Source organism: Platalea leucorodia (genome assembly GCF_965183815.1).
Source record: "Platalea leucorodia genome assembly, chromosome: 3".
NCBI lineage: Eukaryota > Metazoa > Chordata > Aves > Pelecaniformes > Threskiornithidae > Platalea > Platalea leucorodia.
This window is the reverse complement of record NC_138825.1, coordinates 99,606,504-99,629,249: the sequence shown is the minus strand read 5'-3', so window position 1 is coordinate 99,629,249 and position 22,746 is coordinate 99,606,504. Positions and strand designations below refer to the sequence as shown.

The 22,746-nt window shown below is 37.5% G+C and overlaps 1 protein-coding gene across 1 annotated transcript in view; it reads right to left on the bottom strand.

Annotated features, from left to right (window-relative positions):
- The window catches only part of KHDRBS2 (KH RNA binding domain containing, signal transduction associated 2), a gene marked incomplete at both ends in the record, with an annotated part of 376,341 nt that overhangs the window by 2,396 nt on the left and 351,199 nt on the right, over positions 1 to 22,746 (bottom strand). Inside the window, one exon of the mRNA XM_082305658.1 lies at positions 16,563 to 16,621. Within this exon, the coding sequence (XP_082161784.1) occupies positions 16,563 to 16,621 (59 nt within the window). The remainder of the gene's footprint in view (positions 1 to 16,562; positions 16,622 to 22,746) is intronic.

Below are 22,746 nucleotides of genomic sequence, written 5' to 3'. Positions count from 1 at the left end.
TGATTCCTGATGTACCTGTAGAGTGAATCCAACCTCAGCTAATTTTTCTTTTTTTTTCCTGTATTCCATTCCCACTACTGGAAGGAGAGACTGGGCTTTCAAGTGTCAAGTCACTGCCAGAAAGCAGTGATGGATTCCTAACTTTTTGAAAGTAGTGTGTCTGTTGCAATTGATTCAAAGCATTGAAGAATTTTGTTCAATTTTTTACCAGAATGACCTAAACAAGAGAATAGGACTTTCTATGCAAAATAAAATACATAGGCTAGTACATGAAAATATTAAAAATCAAAATTGTATTATTCATGCATTTCAATGAAGGCTAACTACATTGCCTTAAATTTAGTCAGCTACTTGATTAATGGAATGATGGTCTTAAATATAAAAAGGAACTGAAAAAATTTTCATCTCCATTAAGATATGTCAAAGATTTTCTTTTATTAAAGCAAGTTCTTAGAGTGATAGCAACATTTTCCTCTCAAGCAAAGACTTCATAAATATACCTTCTAGAGCAGAACAAGAATTCAGTAAAAGGTCCATGTTTTGATTGCTTTGGGCTCGGTTGCTATTGATAACTTACTAAAGTTCAACCTTCACTAGTTTCTCTTTAAATATTTTATTCATATGATTTGGTTATGATGAGCTTAAAATGACAAGACTCCCCAGTGAAACTAATACATACAGAGGCCTTTGTTTCTCTTCTGCATCTTGATTAATGTGTCTATTGATAACAATATAGAATTCCAAAGACATGATAGTGATATTGTTGCATAGTACAGGCACAGAAAAAGTTGTTTGGATTTTTCTTTTTATATGCATGTGTTAAAGTCCAAGTTCCAAATAAATTTTTGAGCAATATAGTGACATATTAGCTACATGTATGGAATGGTGTGCTGATATTACATTTTCGGTTTACTATTTCCAAAACCTTTATAATACATTTCACTGTCAGTCATACCACAATTTTGGCCCTAACACAGGAAGTATGTGAGTGAATAAGTTTAAAAACCCATCCTATTTGCAAATATTGAAATCTTACCCAATTGCGAAATCGAAATCTTACCCAACATGGATAGCACCACATACTGGCCACCCACATGGGAAACCGAAGTCACAACTTCTTTCTCTGGCAGGCCAGGAAGTCCTCCTGGGTAAAGGAGAATGAGGTCTCCTGGCCATGGGAGGGAAACTAAACTCTCTTTAAATGTTGCATGGGTGGAAAAGTACAAAGATACTGATATTTAGTATAGAGAAGCTCTTGCGGAATAGTTGGGGAGCTTCATAGTTAAAGAACCTACACCGTGAATGGAAAGGTGGTAACATTTTGTGTGCCCTGCCTTTAAGGGCAAAGAAAAATGGGTTAGTTTAAAACAACACTGCAGGTAAATTAATGTTTCACCTTGCACTGAAACTAAGAGAGCACTCACAGCTTTGGTTATAGTCAAGAGGTGGATTCACAAAACATCTTTTCAGTTGAAACACAGTCAGTGACTGCACTAGTGCAAATAGCCTATTTTTTAATGCAAAGTAAACGACATTGACTTGAAACAGTACTCAGGGTCAGACACCATGTTTTAGTTGAGAAGCAGTAACCACAACCTGAGAGCTTATGGAATAACATAAACTCCAGCAAACGCTTTACTTTCTCAGTCACCACGGGAGACACTAGTGACTGGAGATATTACCAATGATCAAGCATGATTTTTTCCCCCCAAATTATCACAGGGCAAAGCATGTTTTATACCATGTATAGGTTGCTTGGGGTCAGATTATTTATTAAAGCGAAATTTGAGTGTGAATGGTTAGTTGGGCCATTAGATCATAGACCATATCCAGGCCTATGGCCCGACCAGCAGTGTAGGCACACACAATATTATTGCATGTTGGCATCATGTTGAATTGTGAATAGGTCCAAATGCAGGTTGGAGAGGATGCCTATTTCCTTCTACCTATTATCTTCTGATGACTTTCATCTGCTCCTCTGGGTACAGGTGTTACTGGCCCACTAACTTCCTCATCTCAGATATTCCTTCACTGAAATCAACTATATTTCCCAAAACCAAGGGGTGAATTTTCCCCTCCAACCACATCAGAGCTGTCAAAGAGTGTTTAAAGTTTTGTGATGCAGATTTATTTCCAGTTTTGGTTTAAGATAGTCAACCATTAGTAATGTACTGATTATTCTTCTGGTGTAAATGAAGTATTAGATATCTAATGCCCTTCTTGTCCACACTTCGTTTTAAAAAGGAAAAAAAACATTGTTGATGTTAAGAAAAAATTATTCCTTCTGGACATTCACCTTTGAGGTTTAAAAGTTGCTGCTGCCTATTTTTACTTTTTTTATAACATTTAAAGACTTCTAAGACTTTAAAAATTCTCACTGAATAAATGAAATTCATCATATAGGCACTTTTATTTAGTAGGAAAAAACCACAATAGCCCCCTTAGAAAATCAGAATACCTGTCATTTTTTTACCTGACTAATTGGAGTACATAATGTCGCTACAGATCTACAACTGCAAAAAATGACCTATATTCCAAAGACTCCAGGAGCAAGCAGAGTTAACAGAAAAAAAGTTTGACTGAACTGAAGCATTTTAGTTAATGAGCCTGTTGTTTTTTAATAGGCATGATTTTATTGCTGGTATCTTGTTTTTGCTAATCACTGCTGACTTTTGTGGCCAGTAAGAAAATAATTAGCTGACTCTAGACTAAAATACTGAACAGTTAAAACAGGTATCAAAGATTGCTTTTGTAAAAAAATAATGCTTTATGAAAACTTAAAAATGAAAATATAAAACATAAAAAGCCTGTTAAAATTCTGAAAGCTATTTCTTCTCCACAAGATGTCTTCTCTGCAACTACATTTCATTATCTCATTGCCTTAGGGTGTGAGGGGAAAGCTTGGGGAGGGGGAATACCAGCTGCAGAGCTAAAGTGGGGCTCAGGCTAGCATGTATTAGGAGTGGACATCTCTGGAGCAGATTTGGTAGCAGCTGATCTTGCTATGGAACAAGAAACATTCCTATTGTGATTTTTTTGGTGCATTCCATTTATTTTCTTTTTCTTTGAGCTGCTCAGGATGTTCTCTTGTTGAATATCAGGGGTTTTATGGTCACACGAAACCAAAGTTTACTGTGGAAAGCTATTGCCTAGAGGGCTGAAGAAGTGGCAGCCAATATGATATAGTCCTAAATTCTCAGGTCTCTCATTCCTACAGGGAATCAGTTTCCTTATAGTGAATTTAAAAATCCTGCCTCTGCAGTATGTTTCATTACACCCTTTAAAAATGGCATTTTGCTGTAAATGTGCTGCAGCTTCAATTACCCTTTGCTGAAGTGTCACTGCATTTGCAGAGAGGCCTTGGGGAGAAGTAAGATTTAGATAAAAAAAGAGAAGCTTTATTTATATAAATGAAAACGACTAAAGTACTAAAAATACTCACTAAATGTACAACACAAAGACAAACCAATTTCTTGTTACCTTCAAGTCCCCTCCCCCACCTCCAGACTGAAACACCTTCATATAAAAGTGAAATGTACAGTCTTTCTGGCAGTACTCATATAGTAAAAAATGACTTTATATTACCCATTGGAAGAAGCTGTTTTTCCTTGACTAACAGTGTTCTTAAAGTAAATTGCTGCTGTGGCTGTACCAGCTTCTGATACAGAACAAGAACAGAAACGTAATTTATAGAATCATTGAATTATAGAATCGTTTAGGTTGGAAAAGACCTTTAAGATCTTCAAGTCCAACCATTAACCTAGCACTGCCAAGTCCACCACTAAACCATGTCTCTAAGCACCACATATACACGTCTTTTAAATACCTCCAAGGATGGAGACTCAACCACTTCCCTGGGCAGTCTGGTCCAGTGCCTGACTGCCCTTTCGGTGAAGAAGTTTTTTCTAATAACCAACCTAAACTTCCCCTGGTGCAGCTTGAGGCCGTTTCCTCTCGTCCTATCCCTTGTTACTTGGGAGAAGAGACTAACCCCCACCTCGCTACAACCTCCTTTCAGATAGTTGTAGAGAGCAGTAAGGTCTCCCCTCAGCCTCTTTTTCTCCAGAATAAACAACCCCAGTTCATAGCATCATAGAATGGCTTGGGCTGGAAGGGACCTTAAAGATCATCTAACTCCAGCAGGGACGCCACCCCCTAGACCAGGTTGTTCAGGGCCCTGACCAACCTGGCCTTGAACACTGCCAGGGACGGGGCGTCCACAACCTCTCTGGGCAACCTGTTCCAGTGCCTCACCACCCTCTAAATAAAGAATTTTTTCCTAACATCTAACCTAAATATCGCCTCTTTCAGTTTGAAGTTGTTCCCTCTTGTCCTATCGCTATCTGCCCTTATAAAGAGTCTCTCACCTTCTTTTATATAAGCCCCCTTTAAGTATTGGAAGGCCACTGTAAGGTCTCCCCGAAACCTTCTCTTCTCCAGGCTGAACAACCCCAACTCGCTCAGCCTGTCTTCACAGCAGACGTGCTCCAGACCTCTGATCATCATAGTGGCCCTCCTCTGGACCCGTTCTAAAAGGTCCACATCTTTCTTATGTTGAGGGCTCCAGAGCTGGATGCAGTACTCTAGGGGGAGTCTCACGAGGGCAGAGTAGAGGGGCAGAATCACCTCTCTAGACCTGCTGGCCATGCCTCTTCTGATGCAGCCCAGAACATAGTTGGCTTTCCGAGCTTTTCTTCCCTCATAAAACGTCTGCTCTAGACCCTTCAGCAGCTTCGTTGTCCTTCTTTGGACACGCTCCAGCACCTCAATGTCCTTCTTGTAGTGAGGGGCCCAAAACTGAACACAGCACTTGAGGTGCGGCTTCACTGGTGCCGAATACAGCGGGATGATCAGTTCCCTAGTCCTGCTGGCCACACTATTTCTATTACAAGCCAGGATGCTATTGGCCTTCTTGGCCATCTGGGCACATTTCTGTGGTATAAGTCTCTTATTATCTTTTTTTTCCAGCAACATGGTGGACTTATTTCCTTGATTTCAAACTTTAACAATGAAGGATGATGGTCACAACTTATTTATATGTATTTATATATTTATATATATATTATTTATATCTATTTATATCTATTTGGTAATGCTGTCATCAAAATATGAGAAGATGGTTGACTGCTAACAGGTCTTGTTGATATTGCATGGTAGACCCTACTGCATTAACAGGTAAATCCATAGCCAAAACATAGATGAAAACAGATGGGATAGATGAAAATTTGGGATTACAGCCTTCAACTGGGAAAACACTGGCCTCTACCACTCATACAGCAGTAAAGGATTATATATTTATTGTGGAGAAAGCAAGATGATACAGAGCAACACTGTAAAGACTCTCTGAACCACACGATGCCAATAAATTTCAAGATGCAGCCACACCAAAAAAGAAATGAGATTATTAGTGTTTTTTCCTACAGGGATTTTTAATGAAGAACAATATATCTGAATGCTAGTAATTAAAGGTTCCTTGATGTGCAAAGTTGCTCTTTCATATCTCAGTTCCAGTACTCCAAGGTAACCTTTTTTCTTTCAGCATCAAGGGGGGCTCCTGAGAATGGAAAGCTCTATCTTCCAGAATAGTCCTAAAGGACTGAAGCCATATAGACTACCTCAGTAGTCACACAGAGATTTGGGTATCTCATTGGGTAGCAGAAGAGTTGAAAGACCCTTCAGCTTTTTTAATTCCCAGGCTGAGTTTCATTGTATTTCAGAACATATGAGAACAGTGGAGTCTGGTCTTTCTCTGAGAGACTGTGCCAAAATGGAAAAGAAAGAGAGCTTGGACATATTTTATCTTAATAAAGTGACATGCTAATGAAGTGCAAACTGGGAGGGATTTCAGGTGAAGAGCAGGTAAGATCTGTAGCCTTGGAGAGAGAAAGGTAATTGGGACAATTGCTAGCGAGTCTGTGAATCAGCATGCCCAAGAGCTGAAGGGATGTGCAACATGTGGTCATCATGTTTTAACGCTGATTCATTTTCCTCGTTCCAACTCCCGTGCAAAGAAACCCTGTGGAGTCCAACCTCCCCACTCCCTCAGTGATGTCCAGCTTGCCGTCCAGTCCTTCTGCTCTAGTGGGCTCCTCTCACTCCCTGTCTTTCTCACTTCTGACTGTCTCCAGTGCTATCAGGTGTCAAAGACTGCGATTGAAAAGAAATCCACACAGGCAGCTTAATAACTGAGGGCCAAGGGTTCAGTTTTTCCAGGAATTTGGTGCTATTGCCAGCTTGCAACATCTCTCAGATGTTGCCATTCCTAGCTAAGAAGAAATATGGTATGCTTTGCTTTCAGAAACTAAAAGTATAAGTTATGGCAGCATGATGGAAACGTAAGACAGTTTATAGTTGAGGAATCTGAGTGTGCTTAGGCATGAGGATTGCTTTGGGTGTGGTAACAAGTGTTGTAGCATATTTCTTGGTGGCTACTTTGATAAGAAATGTGAAATTATGGGCACAGCCCTTTTAATTACATTGGATACTTCTTTCAATTTTCTGTATGCTCCCTGTGAATCGATATTTGAAGCTCACCTTTAGGATACATAAATTAATTGTTATCATCACAGGCAATCAGCACCCTTGGTGTACGATTTATTGAAATTATATGGTAGTATTTTTGCACTCCTTTTTACAATTCAGATTGACTCTTAGTTGCTGTGTTTGTTGAGTTATATAAATACTTTCAGTATCTATTAGAGACATTATTGATATATTAGCTGAGACTATCTTTAAAGATTATTGTTTGATCAATTGCTAGCAGACTCAGTAGCTCTGATCTACAGTTTAAATATAGATTTTAAGTTAGATTTGTTTCTTACTAGAGAGTCAGAATGAAAAAAAGGTCATAGTATTTTTAACCTGTGAAATCCCTTGGAATGTGGGGTCACTAAATGGTATAATTTATAACGGAGAGAAATACATATTAAGTTGTTTCTGTCTTACTATTTTACCTATGTAGTATTGAAAGCACAGAAAAATTCATAGTGATCCATCTATCCCAAAATTCCCCCAAGCAGTGGTGCTTGTCAGATGCTTAAATGTCTTCTAGTACAAGATTCAAGAAAAGCACATATTCAAAGCACTTTTTTTCTACTCTTCATTCAGCATTCTGCAACCTTGTCATGGAATTTTCCAGCATTGAATAAAACTCTCAGAAATGCAAAAAGGGCAACAATACAAGTAACTAAAAAGCAGATCATATTAACAGATACTTTAAAATAAAAAAATACACATTAGCAGCATGTGGTTTGCATATGAATATGTTATTTCCTAATAATTTTACATTTATATTCATTGCTTATTCCCTGTAATAATAAAGACCTGATCACTTCTTCTTCCTGGTAACTTATTTAACATCTGAATATTGCCCACAATTTTTGGGCACAATTTTATTCATCTCTGGTCAATTATTTTGGGACAGGTGGCCAGGAAGAGATAAAAAGAGCTATTCTGTTTAGATAGTTAAGATGTATATAGCAGCAATTAAGATAATGGTTTAATTTGATTTGCCATTTAGCTTTCAGTGCTATTAGAAACACAGAAGCTGCTTTTAATTCAGAATACAATAGTTTACTTTCCTATGAGGAAAAAAATCTCTACCTTCTTTACAAGGTCATTATACTGCATATATTTGGACAGAGCACACCGCACTAGAGATGGAGCATAAGTGGAATTCAGGAATTGTGATTACTAGCTCTACTCCTTGTTTGCTCAGTGACCTTGGATAATTGTTTAATGTTTTGTGGTATGGTTTCCTCACTGGTAGAATGAGACAGGAATACCTACCTCCCTGGGGTGTTTGGAGATGTAATTAATTGCCTGAGCAGTAAGAGAAAAGTGCTATAGATGTGCTGAGCAGAAGACCCAATAGAAACCAGACATTTACCTTTAAAATGAGAACACTGAAAATTAGAATGATTTTCTTTGGATAATTCAATTTCTTTCTCAAATTTCAATTTCAATGTCTTTCTAGTAAGCCTCCAAACTTCTCCCTCCATGAAAAGATGGGTGGAGACAAAGTACTAAGCAATGGTTGGAAAATTTGCCCTACACAAGCTAATGACTAAAATTCAACTAACATCGACAAAGCCAGGATTTCACCCCATAAATCCACACAGAAAAGACAGTTGCACTTTTCTTGTGTCATAATTGGACAAGTATATATGATTTTAGACAAAAATTCAAGAACAGGTTTTGTCTTTTTATTTTTAAGGAGAGCATCCACTTATTTTTTCACTGTTCTGCTCTCTTTTTGCTTATCTGCAAAGCCTGCAACATACACAGGATTTTCTGACTTGATATCTATGCATTTTATAATTTTGTGAGAAGAATACCTGAGGCAGCTGTCTTTCAAATTACAAATGATACCTTTCTTATTTGAAATGTGGAAACTTGTTAGAAGACAAAAAATGTTTTCAAAACCACTATGCTTACTTATGCTTTGCTAAATACCACTTATTTTACTAAACCTACTGCATATGCAATATATGTGGCTTAAAAACCAGAAATGCTAGGAAAACCTTGTGGTGTAATAGTTGCTTTTCTTAGCCTAGCTGTAACTGCTTTAAAAAACTACTGTCCCTATGCTTGACAGTACCTCCTCTTCAGGAGGGCTAAGAAATAAGGCTGCATGGATGCTCCAAATCTACTTTAGTATTGTGAGCTGCCCTGGCTTAAACTGGTAATAGAGAACCACAGAAATCCTCCAGCTGACTTAGCACTGGAGCAGATGAGGAATGCTTGTGCACTCCACTCTGCCAGCTCTCACTGCAGGTTAAGTAATGTCAGCAAGAGGAGCAGTAATGACTACCGGAGAAAATAACTTCTTACAAGGCTTTGGCCACTTTTGTAGTGAACATCTGTCTCAGACAGGAAAGGAGCAGCATCAGAGTACACAGGTAACTAGTTTGGGAAACTGCAACACAGGGAGGAGGCAGACTATTATCAGTGTTGCTGTGAGGTGAGTGTGAATGTGACAGTGTGGAAGGAGTTTTATTTTTCTCTTGTTTTCAGTAAAAATTAGTTTTCTATTACTTTATGGTAATATAACATGAAATATGCAGTGATATACTGTGTTTGGAATTATATAGGTGGTCAATACTATGATGCGCACATCAGTATTACAGGACTTTTGTCTTAGATTCTCCAACTCTACAGTTCCCCCGGTGAAAGGCAGTGAAATTACCATTTGAAATATTACATAGGAAAGTTTTGCATGATTTACTTATTCTTATTCTGTCATAGAAAATGATTTATAATTCAGGAATAATAGAGGAAGCACAACAACTTGCTATAAATTAAAAGCACTCTTGTGCTACATGTGGTTTTTTGTTTTTTTTTTTCAGTGTGGTAGCATAATAACTGAAGTACAAAAGTTTTAGGACCTACAGTCAGTTAAAAGAATGTGACAGGTTTAAATACAGAACTTTCTAAAGAATTATAGCCTAATTAAAACACTGATTTGACAAAACAGCAATAACTAGTACATCCCCACAGTAGCCGTCATAGCTGCATTCAAAATGTGCTCCTTCTCCTTCAGACTTTCAAAATCATACTCATGAAAATCATAAATCTCTTCTGAGGGAATGAATACTATTTGGGAGACAGCTAAGGTGATTCCTCCAGTCAAAGAATTGATAAAATTTTGTGGAAAATCAAGGAAATGCTTTTGACAGTTTATCCTGTCCCACAAAGTAGGAACTGGATCTCTGATAGCCTAGTAAGTATAGGAATGACTGAAATAGAAGATTAAAGGACGGCAATTTATTTGGTATATCTTCTGTCCATATGCAGTAGAAGTCTTCAATGGCTCCTGTTCTGGGGGAAGAAAAACAGAGCGCTGTACAGGAGCGCTGTAAGGAGCACTTCTGAGTTTCCAGGGCTGGGTATATACCTGCGTAATGGTCAGGGAGAGACCAGATGCCTCTATCACCCCAAAATAAAGCTGGTCATGCAGGCCCATGGCACACTCCGGCATCTTTCGAGACAGAAACACGGCACATGTAGCAAGGTCATTACCCTGGACAGCTGGGGAGGCTTCAGGACTCAGGTGCTATATCAATATTAGCACACAGTGCATACAAATAGGAATGATCTGGACAGTGAAACAGCTGATGCTGAGGACCTGATGCTCACACTATATGGCTTCTAGAGATTTTTTCCATTTCAGACTGGCCCTAGCTTGAGCCTCTGAACTGAATTCTCACAAACAAGTGGGAGCGCATCTTCTGGTTTAGTTTGAAACTAAAAGTCATGTACTTTGAGCCCACTCAGTGATGTGAAAAGAAGAGTGATAAATGGAGACAATTGGGAAATCTGCTTCAAAAGAGCACTGCTGGTCCTATGCTAGTGTAGAAGCACCCAGCACATGCTAACCTGACAGCCAGCTGCTCTGTCGAGGCACAGCGAAAAAACTCCGCCACATTAGCACAAGCTGTGTCCTGTTGTCTCTGAGATACCTAATCAATGCTAAAATGCTCCAAGACCTAGAAACCAAAGAAAGTTTGGTATGTTGCCAGTGATATTTTCTATCAGATACCGAATGTATACACTCAGATGATAGAAATGAACAATCAGTGCACATAAGTAAGGCTTTATTAATTAGTGTTAGTAAAGATCTTGCCTGTAATCGCAACCTATGTGAAGTCAAACACTGTAATGAGGAGAATCAGACCTATGTCTCTTACATCTGCATATCAGTCACTACCTTATCTGAGCACTTGATTTCCTACATTTGAAGACTTAAATGGGACTAGGCTAGGAAAAAATAGGGTAAGAAACCCTTAGCACCCTCAGCATAATGAATATTAGGACCAATGACCTACAATACCAAAGTTATTATTAAAAATGAGGAAGGAACCTGGACTTGACAGCTGAACAAACCTCTTATCCTCACTTGCAGAGCAATTGCTAAGAAGTGCTTTTTCAAAATTTACAAATATTTTTCTGTATACATTGCAGCATGGCTTCATCTGCCATTGTCACTGTCATAGATCAATCAATACAGGGTTTATTTCACACTAGGATGGTGGTTACCCGAGTTTCTCTATGAAATGAATATGCTTATGTCTCATAATGAAGTATGAGAATTTATGTCTCCTAAGGTAACATCTCTTCAATCAACCTATTTATCAGAATTCCTGAAGTTTGAACCCTCCATACACTCTTCCCTCCCCAAATTTCATCATTATATATTTATTTTAACTTTTACTTGTTCAGTAGAAACTATCATTGGTATTCTAAAAAAAAAAAAAAAAAAAATTACTACATAATCCACTCTTCAGGACAAACACAAAAAAAATTTAAAAAATAAACAAGACAATAAAAAAGTAGTGGAACATTGCTGTACATTTATAGCTGTTAGCCCTATAAAGCACTATAAAGAATTTGTTTATAAAGTGCTGTCTGTGTACAGCATTACTTAGTAAACTAATTGTCATCACAACTACAAAGCTCTCGTATTGAGTGATTGGCAGGGAATTATTTGTGAAATAGACGGTTAAATCATTGTGGCAGCATTTTACAACTTAAATTATGTCTTACATTAAAAGGAATTACACCAAACAGTTACACTCTCCAATTTTAATTAAAGATGGAATTATCCTAAAACCAAACACCCGTTGTTTACAAGTGAGCACTTAATGCTGAACTGGAGTAGAAGATGTACTATAAAATGTGGTAATTAAAGAAAATGTGCACATTTGAAAATTTTTCGTGAAGATAGAATACAGTTAAATAATGTCTCCTTGCCACAATGGTAGCACGTGCAGTAAACAGCCTTGCAAGCTTTTCCTGAATAGCAGCAGGAAAGTGAGTGGAGTTCAGTTATGTCTTCTTTCTTTGTGTAGGAGGCAAGGTACAGCTTAACCTTCCTAACTCTTGCCTAAGGCCTTTGGCAGATGGTGTTATTCTAATTTAATTGCGATGGTTTAGGTGATTATAGACTTTAACCCTCTCCTTTCACCCTCTACCTAAAGTTTCTGCTTTTTTGGTAGTAGCAACAGAAGTCCATGTGTACTGGCCTCTCAGATACTGCAGTTCATGATCTCGCATAAAAACATAAATCGCCATCATTTTCAGGTAATACACAAGGCAGTATATGCACCAGGCTGTGAACTATAGCATCTGACAACAGGCACGCTCTTACTCTTCTCCATCCTCGCTATGGCAGTTTCAACCTTTGGAAGCAGAGCCAAGAGCCTCTTCAACCTTCTGCAGCAGAAACTGGCAGAGCTGATCTGCTAGATTCCCCAGCCTTTGGAAGAACTAAGACAGAAACAGTAACTGATAAACAAAACCTTGAGTGCTCTGATCACTGCAAGGGAGGAAAAGGATTCAGATGAAACAACTGTGAGGCAGGTCATATATAATTAATATAGCTTATAAGGTATTGGATGTGCCTTGCTAGCAAGTCATACTATCATCTCTGTTATCTTTCTAAAGTGGCCTAACACAGCACAACACTTGTATTGAATGCTGTTTTTTTTCTAGAAAAAAAACAGAGAAAAGGAGAAAGAAATGAGAATGTGAACAGTTTACCAGGGGCTTTTCTTTTACAGTGGTCCTGTCCAGTGAAGGTGCTTTTTGGACTTGAGCATGACATTGCATATGGGCAGGAAAGGTTCCTGGTTACCAAATTTTTAGTTGTACATTTTATCCTAATCAATTTATGAGACAAATCATTAAATTCATGCTTTCACTAGATATCTCCTCAGACGGCAACAGTGCCAGAAAGGAAACCAGAAAATTATTAAAGTATAATTGAGAGCAATGGACATAAACTTTTTTTTCATAAATTAATCCAATTTCATGCCTTCTGTTTTAAAACATAAGCATCATCATCAAGTTAAAACGATACTGTCACCGTAGTTTAGACTCCTAGATTTAAATTCATATCTGCAGATATCAAGACCTTCAGTGACATAAGTATCATAAATGTTTCCTGGGTGTGATTAGAGGTAAGGATGCTTTACATTTTTGAAAATTGTATAGTACTTTAAGTGACTGGCCCTTTAGTTTTAAAGTGCCTGCTAAAGATATTTCTTTATCACTCACATGAGGAAGCCTATAAGGGCTACATCCACAAGAAGATTTTCCGGCATATGTCCCAAATTTATGTTCCTCAGCCCAGAACAGTGATCTTCAAAATTCTCTGGCAGTAGCTGCATAATCCTGATCCTATCAAAAATCTGTAGGAATCTCTAATTCCTTAGTAGAGTATTTCCAGGTGCCAGAGGCTGCTGCAGGGAATGCTTTGAAGTGTCTCTACTTTGATCCTTCTGAGAGACTGGGTGGCAAGCATATCAAATCTGAAGACAGTTTAAGTGTCCAAGTGCATGAGAGGGTTCTGTGCTATGATTTTTCATTCATGGAACATCCCTAAGTCATGGGAAATAGTGGGGTTTTACATATACCTGTCTCAGCTGAGTGCTATTGTCTTGGGAGGTTCTTTTGTTGGGTTTGGAGGAAACCTTCACATCAGAAACTGAACAAGGAGTCAAGGCAGTTAAGTTGTGGATTTTACAGTGGTGAACAGTATGTAAGAATTCATCTTGCCCAGCCTCAGGTAAGTGACTCAGGCCCTTTCTTTAGTACTTCCATCTAATCAAAAGAAAGAAGAATTTCCTGAGAATGACATGATGTTCAGGTGGGCTCTGCTCTGAAACACCCCTGTGATTTTTGCAACCCTCCTGTGAACAATCCATAAATGCACAAGTCTTAAGAACTTCTGGGGAAACAGTGCCCCAATCAAACTTCTCCACAAGCTCTTTTAGAAGGAGCATAGAAGAACCCATGAGACAAAAACACTTGCTGCTTCTCAGAAACCCAGATAGAAAGAAAAGTCATAGCAGGCAGCTCATATGGTGCTGTGTAGCAGGAGTACTATGGTGCTGTATAAAACTTAACAAACTACAGAGAGCTCTATATTATACTTTTAAAAAAATTTTATGTACGAAGTAGCATTCTTATTTGGTCGAATCCACTTCATGAAAAGGAATAAGAGAAAACCTTCTTGGGATTGAGAACTGTCCTCCCTAAAGATAACTTGGAAGCAAGAGGATGCACAGGAGAAAATAAAGAAATGCCAAGCTAGTCAATTTTTGATAATTCAGATACTGTTATTGGAAGGGATAAGGGTGAAAAGACAAGTCATTACACAAAACATCTAAGAGACAACAACAAGACACCAGTTCTATGTTCATGTACCATTTGTGTGTGGTCTTATTCAAAGTTTGGGGGAATTCTGAATTACAGAAGTGTGTCAGAAAGAATTGTAAAGGAGGAATATAGCCTTGTTGTGGAAGGTAAAACAAGTTGTGAAATTGAACTGGGGTGAAAGAAAAAACTTTCTGCAGGATGGTGAAAAATGAAGGGACAGCTGGTTTTATAGAGTGGGATGGATTCAGAAGACTCAAAGTGAATTGCAAAACATTCTGAAAAAGAAGTAGAGAACTGGGAACAGTTCTCTGGGAACAGAGAATTAGGGTAAAAGTTACATGAGGATGAGGAGTGGCACCAGACTGCTTATTGGCTGGGTGGGAGGCACTGAAAAAGTCAGATACAGAGACAACAGGAGTATATGTACCAAGAATTCAGAAAGCAAGGAAGTTAAGCGTATATTCTATAGCTCTGTATACTCAGATTACCTCCTCAGATAAATGGTGGTGACTTTGGGATGAAGCAATTTCACACACAGGTTTCCAGAGCACAGAACTAGCAAATTTACTCATCTGCTAAAGTGAACCAAGAGGAGCACAAACACTCACATATAAATGTGTCTGATTTCAGAAAGTAGAAAAATTGAAATTTGGAATATTATCCCATTTTTAAGTTTATTCCAGGTTACTGGTATTCAAATGCCAGCTCAGAAAGTTTAAGCAAAAAAGCAAGTCCACAGTTATCAACCATGTATTTTAAGACAAGTCTAATAAAGCAAACCCAGGCACTTTGAGTTTGTTTCAGCTGCTGAATGGAAAAAAACCCAGTAGCTTCATGCAGAGCATAAATTTAGTCATGATCCCACTCTTTGAACACTTCGTAAGCCTTAGCTAATTAGTCCATTCAAAACCCCTGCTGGGAAAACAAGTAATATTCTTCTGGTTTTACAAATGAGGGATTGGAGGAAGAGTGACATTACTTTAAATGTCTTGCCCAAACACATGGAGATTCAGTGTGGGGGAGTCTAGTTAAAAGTTAAACAGTGGGAAATTCTTACTGCTGAGCTCAGACTATGCTTTTCCGCATTGCCCAAAACCTTAGCAATGCATTTGGGAGGAGAGGTGGGGAGGGGATCTGTAGAGAGGAGGAAAGGTCTTTCACTGCAGGTATTAAACAAGTATGTACAAAAAGGAAACAAAACAAAGGGTAACAAACCCACACACATTCATATGGATAAGTTGTTATTATTGTTACTTGTTTAGCACTGAAATGTGCTTGACTGCCCATCATATTACCCAAATGTATTGTGAGTACTGATTATACAAAAAATTAAGTTATTTCTGATTATGCAATGCAATCATTTTGACAATGTCTCAGTAATGTCTCGTGATTTCTGTACAAAGGAAACTGCAACTTTGCATTACAGCGACATTTGCTTCACAGCTGCACGAATAAAATTATTTCTTTCAAGCAGCAATCCTTATATAACCCCTTACTGTCACTTGCAGTGTCATTTCCAGCAGCTCTCATTTTCACAATGCTTTGGAAGTCACCATGTAAACTTACGATACTTTATTAGTAGTAGTAAATCAAGCATGACATCTCTGCAGAACATACTAGGGTCAGTCTTTAAGCTGACAATAGTCAGCTTTGCTCTATTATGTCAGTGAAAATGTCAGAATGAGATTCACTGTGCCATCTGATGGTACTATGTACTGAAAAAATATTGATAGGAAAAGACAGGCTAGATTCTAATTAGTTATTGAAACATATCATTAATATCAAAAAACAGACCTAGAAAATGGGCTGTACACATTGGAGCAACACTGTCTTTTCCTCTCATGCCTTCGGTTCCCTCGAAGCAGAACTATTCCAGCTCAGACACAGACTCAGTGGGGAGGTGCAAAGAGTACAGCTCTCCCTCTCCTTTTGCTGCCTCGTGTGGCACAAGATACTCCTTTATCTTGGTGCAATGGGGGTTCCCATGCTGGTACAGCACCCTCTCCTTCCACTTTGATTAAGTCTATATTTCAAAATCTCACAAAACTTGCTGGTTGAAGTGATGCATATGACAGTAGCAGATGCATAGTATTGTTGGCACATCAAGCAGCCTGAAACTTAACACTGTGAAATATATTCAGGCACTAATCAGAAACTTCAGTGTTGCTGTTAAACTGATCTGTGACTGTGATTAATTGACTTTGTAATTTTGATCAAAATTGATCTGTCTAATTTTCTGGTCCTACTTGAAACCTCACCCTGAAGTTACACAAATCCATTTTGTTTGGTCTTTGTAAAAGCAGAGAAAGAAAGAAAAGTATGTGGAAGTAATTTCTGAGTTGTCAGTGACAGATTTTTTTCTTTTGATTTCACACTTTTGCTGAAGATAGAATAGACCTTACCGTAGCTGTCATAAGCCTCTTCACTTGTTCCGTGACCGTAGTCATAATATTCAGGCACACTGTAACAGATTCAGATAGCCATGTCACTAGTATCATAGGTAACCAACTCAAAACAAAAACAGATCACAGAAAATGAAATGTATTTTAACATTTTTACATGATAGCATAGTCCAGCTAGTTTCAGGGATAGTGAGAATTTTAAAAAATATGAAGGAAAATGTATCAGTAACAATAACAGCTATTATACAGCACATCACATTTCTTATCTACTGAGCATAAAACAAATTTGGTCCTAAATATGTAAACCTAGGAGATGTGACAAACACTGACAGAAGTTCTATTTGCAAAAATAAGGTCTGAAAAAGGACCATCCACTTTATTATTCACTATTGTTAAACTGCCAAAAGAGGTGTTAATCTCATTTATCTCTAATTCCAAACATTTATGCGGTATCAAACTCAGCATAGTTTGTTTTCCCAAAAGCTGACCGTATTATATTGTGTGGAACCTGTAAACTACTTATCTTTACCAAAAACACTGACAGATTTTCAGCTTTGCTCTGGAAGAACAAAGTATGTTTCCACTGCTTGTAGAGAGAAACCTGATTCTCCACAGCCGCCTTCCTTATGCAGTTATTGGACACCCACGGAAAGTTTTATAGAGTAATCAATAAAATGCATATTGAAAGTAGCGAGGGTCAAGGAGTGGAAAATCAGACTTAGAGTCTCAAACTCACTTTTTCACTGCTTTCTGTTAATTAACAAAAATTATGTATGGTCATATTAACATGTTATCAAAACATTTCAAATCATAGTTACACCCTGATAATTAGCAATCCCCAGTGATTACCTGGAGTGGACACCCAGAAAATTTGACCTCTAAGACATAATGAAATGGAAATGGAATTATTCACACTTTTACTTGACTGCTATTATTATTTAGTTTGCACGGTGTTTTTGGTACCTGGTACCAAATTCAAGATCAGACCACTGCTGTTATCAGGTACCAGCTAGGCATAACAAGAATCAGTCTTTGCTCAGAAAAGCTTACAAACTCCATGAATTCTACTGTCTTCCATTTGCAGTGAACCAAACAGAAAAAGTAACACTTTCCCTGTTGTTAATTTTTTGTTGTTGTCACTTTTTCTTCTGTTTCCTTGGACACTGTGTGAGATAGACTCTTGCAAAATGAACAGAAGCAGGCAATCAGCTCAATATTGCATTATTTATAACATTATTGCTCAGGCAGTTTTCCATATTGGATTATTGTTTTAAAAATATTAGTTTACACTTGAAAGAGAAGCTTAGTTGACAGTGGAGTGTAAGTAAAAATATTTCACAAATGCAATAGAGATAAACAAGTAATCTGTAACAATTATTTTCTTAAACTAATTTTGACTTCTTTGTTCACAAACTGCCTGTAATGAGATTTCTAATTTCTTGAACTTAATAGCTATCCATAACTATTCTTGGAATAATTTCTGAGAATAATTCATGTGCTGTATCTCACTTGAGAGAACTGATTGCGTGTATCTGATAACTGACAGTCAAGCTGTTTTGATTTGGGACACGTCATCCCCTAACTGGCTAGGCACAGCTCTCAGAGTCAGTTTTCAGCTACAAATATCTGTGGGGTTTTTTTGAACTGAAAATGCAACGATAATCATTGTGCATTAATTTAGTAATTTAGCCAGAAGTCACTCATGTAAGTGGATAGTACACTGACGTCAATATCTCAGACAGATGAAATTCATTTGCTAAAGCAGTTGCAGAAAGTGGACATACTAGTGACATGAATGAAAATGAAGTTAATACTTCTGAAGATTTTTCCCAATGCCAGCCAAGCTCTATAGGAAATAATCACTGCAGAGCATTACCTTCTGGGATAATGGGAGCCATCCAGTTGCTCGAAAATTAATTATCTAAATATATACACCCTCCTATTGAAGCAGTACAAGAAATAAACAGGAAGAATACATCTTTTATTTGTTGAACATACTAAGCATTCTGTACCATTTTGCAATGATTCTGGCAGCCAGTTAAATAAAATTACAGGATTATGTAAGGTGAACTAGAGCACTGGCAGCATCAGGGTTAAATCATGTATCTAGTCATATCTACACAGCTCATGGTTTAGACCTAAGAAATTACTTGAAATGTTCAGAACAGACAGATGACATACCACCCAGATCTGGCAGACAGCCGTATAAAAAATCTCGTGTAACATAATTTAAGCAGCAGCATTTTGGCATACTGCCTCCTTTTCTGGGTAGAGGATGGTGTTGACTAGTGAGTGGAGTTACAGGAGAAGGAACCCCAGAACTCTCATCTTCTGCCAGCAGATAAGATGCTAATATTTCTTCCTGATGCATTTCACAAAACAAAGCGGCTGCATCCAGAGGTCAGCTTTAAAAGGAGTGCATTTGGGACCCAATCCAAAGGCCAATAAGTTATCAACAGCAGTCCTGCTTTCAGTGGTCACTGAGTAGGGCCTTGAGCTATTACCATTAATATAACATCCAGCAAAATACAACACTTGCAAGAACAGGTAAAAATTCATTGCTACATTATTGTTGTTGTATGTTTTTATTAAAGAAAGAACAGACAATCATACAGACAATAAGGATGTGAGATAAAAATCCTGCACAGTGAACATTCCAGACTGAAATACATTATAAACAGAATACAAAGTTAATACACAAACCATTAAAATAAGAAACAAGCTGGATTGCAACTGTAGAAAGGAAGCGATTTGTTATATACTGCATATTTGATGTCTGTGAGCACAATACTTAAGGCATTTCTGAAAACACATAATTCATAGCACAATACATGATTGTGATCTCAGTTTTCCAACTTTATTTCCCTGAATAATACAGATTTTTCATAGATTTGAGACAAAATGGTATTTAAAATTCCTTGCCAACTCACATTAGAAAGTGTTTTGAACAATTCCTGTGAAGAAAATTTATTTGTTAGTATGAAATACTTGATTTAAACTCACATTTTGTGAGCCAAACTGCTTATCGATTGATCTGCTCTATTTTAAACCTTTCTGAATATTCACTATAACCTATTACATGCATTTATTTGTGAAACATTTTCCTCTGTTTTTTATCAAAGTGAACAATGAATGATGTTTATAAAAAATGGATGATAGAGTATGGCTTTACATACATAAGGTCTATTTTTTTAAGTATTGAACTACAGAGAGATGTAGTTCATTCGCATTATGCCCAACTGTGGAAGGAAGCAATCAGCAAATGCATTCAGCATAAATAAAACTTGTTTATATAATTTTGAAGTTCTCAGACTGTTCCTGGAAAATACGGTGATCATGAGCTCTAGAAACCTCAGGCTCTCTTGGCAGTGCTAATTGGAAACAAGACACCATTATCTGTCATTAGCATTCATTACTTTCAAGCAACATGAAGTGTAATTTACCTAAGTACATGCACCCACCTGAAAGCAGGATGCAATACATTTTATAAAGCAGATAAGATTAACTCATTACCAACTTCTCAGCTTTTACTCCTAAGTTTTCAAAGCATTGCACTGTACTTTAATACCAGACTTCCAAAACATAGAGGTCTTGATGTGCCATGACTTAGACTTTAGTAACCTTCTACATGCATCACTCATGAAAGAATTGATATACATGGGACTATGAATCTTACAAGTAGTTTAATTATTTTTGTATCTCAAATGGCTTGCAATCCGAGAAGCTCTGACGTAATTTTTCTCTATCTATATGAAACTTTTGCAGCAAGGATGTATGATTCTGTCCTCATTCCTCTTCTGTGGGCAAGAAGATTAATAATACATATACTGTTAATCTTCATAATCATAACCTATTTATGCTTATTTTTTACCTTAACTTTTAGGTTTGGTTAGTGCTTTTGAACCTGACACTTTTAAAGATTTGGGATCAAAGTTTCCATAAACTTGTGATGTCTTCTTTTCATGCACATAAAGCCAGATCAGTTCCAAAAAAAGAACAGAAAAGATGTTCTTTATTTGAGAGATAAGGGCCCCCTGAGTTGCCTTCCAACCTGAATTATCTGGTGCTCCTATGATATGAGAAAGGCTCAAATACAGAGACTCTGTATCTAAACAGCAACCTTAAAAGCCAACAGAGGCTTTTAACCTATCGTTAACTGGGACTTTTTCAAATTGACATTAGCTAAGCAAAACCAAATTCCACTTTGACTGTGTCAATACCCATGGGAAACCACATAGCTTGTTATCCAGAAGGCTGTAGAGAATGCTGCTTTAAGGTGGTTTAAGCAGAGAACCGCAAACAAAAGAGTTAAGATTGAAGCCACAAACCCCTGACTCTTGGGTCAACAAGCCACCTGGGGGAAGGGTGATGTTCACCACTCTGAGATCAATGGCTTTACGTATGGGAAATCACAACATTAATGAATAGACTGCATTAGCCTTTGACCAATCTCTTCCTGCACCTACAGGAAGCTGCTGGCAAGAGACCCTGGGTTAGCAAGATCACCATCTGGTTCCCTGGCTGCTCTTACAGCTTCTGTAATATAAGGCAGCAGAACGTTGCAAGAACTGAAGAACTCGAGGACTTCTTATTCCTTCATGTTTTGGTTTTTTTTGTTCTTCCTTCTTTTCTTTTTTTTTCTTTGCTTTTACTTGCTGAGAGATGCATCTGACTTTTTATTCTCTAATTGTGGAGCACAAAATGTGGTTGCAGACACACAATGGGCCCAGTAAAGCCACAGCTGAAAGGTACAAGAAAGGGTTCATCTGCTTTAAACACTGCTAACATGTGAATCCGTATAGGTGAAGTGTGTTCTGTAGTCTATCCTGAAAGATCCTAAGAAAGTGAAAGCCTTTGATTAAGACCTGTTGAGCTAGATTTAACCGTTTTTGTTTTTTTTTTTTTTTTCCTGTAAAGACTATTATATCTTATTTTTCTTTCTTAATAGTTGTACTACTTAATTGGGAGACTATATTCTAGAATATTACAGGAACCTTTTTTTAGGAATGTTTGGGAAAGAGCTAGTCAATTTAGAAAAGAGGCTTTTGATCAACCTTGGAGTTATAATTCAGCCATTAGATAACAATCAGGCTTCTTTTGTGAAATACTTGAATTGGTCCAAACTAGAGATTCAGCTGATCCCAGTGAAGTTCCACGGTTCAGATTCATAACCAAACAGATGAAAAACTTCCACACTAACCTATGAAGAAGTAAAAATAACTCTTGAGAGACTTCCGTCTTTGTGTTGTGGCACTCAACAATGCAAGAGCAAGCCAATATAGTGTTTTAGGATTGGCACTCTTTGAAGAGGGATTCCCAGCTTTTGTCAACTTGCAATCAGCATCTGTACTTTAGACAGATACAGATAAATGAAACGTTAGCACTCCTTATAGATATATCGCAGTCTGGGTTAGCTTCAGACAACAGATTCTTGAGTCAAGCTAACACCCAGGATAATTCACAAGGATCCCTAGAAGTGGGATTCAATATTTTAGACAACTGTCATTCTTTTTCACTTCCTCAAATGGATCCTTTGAGGTCTTGGTCTCCTGTCTCCCGTTATCTCCTTCTTTCTCAATATCATTTCTGTTGAGTAATCCTCAGAGCTTTTAATATCAATAATTGATACAATCAAATACTCACCTCATATGCCAACAGGATCCCGTCTAACACTACTACAGTTGTTTTATGTAAGACTGCATTTGTAATGCTTCTCCCTCCTACATGAGGGAGGGAGCTAGCAGGATTTAACACATAGTTGTCCATGAAAGAAAAGCTATTTACACAAAGCAGTATGCTTCTGCTTGGAAGACAGGTGAACAAGATTTGCATTCACATGAATTGCAATGTATGCAATCTTTATAAAACAATATTTCATAATTTTTCATAGTGGAAATGTGTGAATAAAGAAATAATCCTCCTAGGAATCTGAAACTTACTGGAACATCTCTACGTAACAGAGCATTATATCTATAGGAAAGATCAGAAGTCTTTTGAATAAAGGAACTTCTTGTAGGATTCAGCCTTGAATCACAAATATAGTCCTTTACTGAACAGATCTTTAGAACTAACAGAATAATATGGTAACATTTCAGTGGATAAAGTCTTCCTTTTTCTGAAAGCTCAAGTTTGATTGTATCCAATATTTTTAACAGAGAAGAATTTCTCCCTTACAATACTGGAT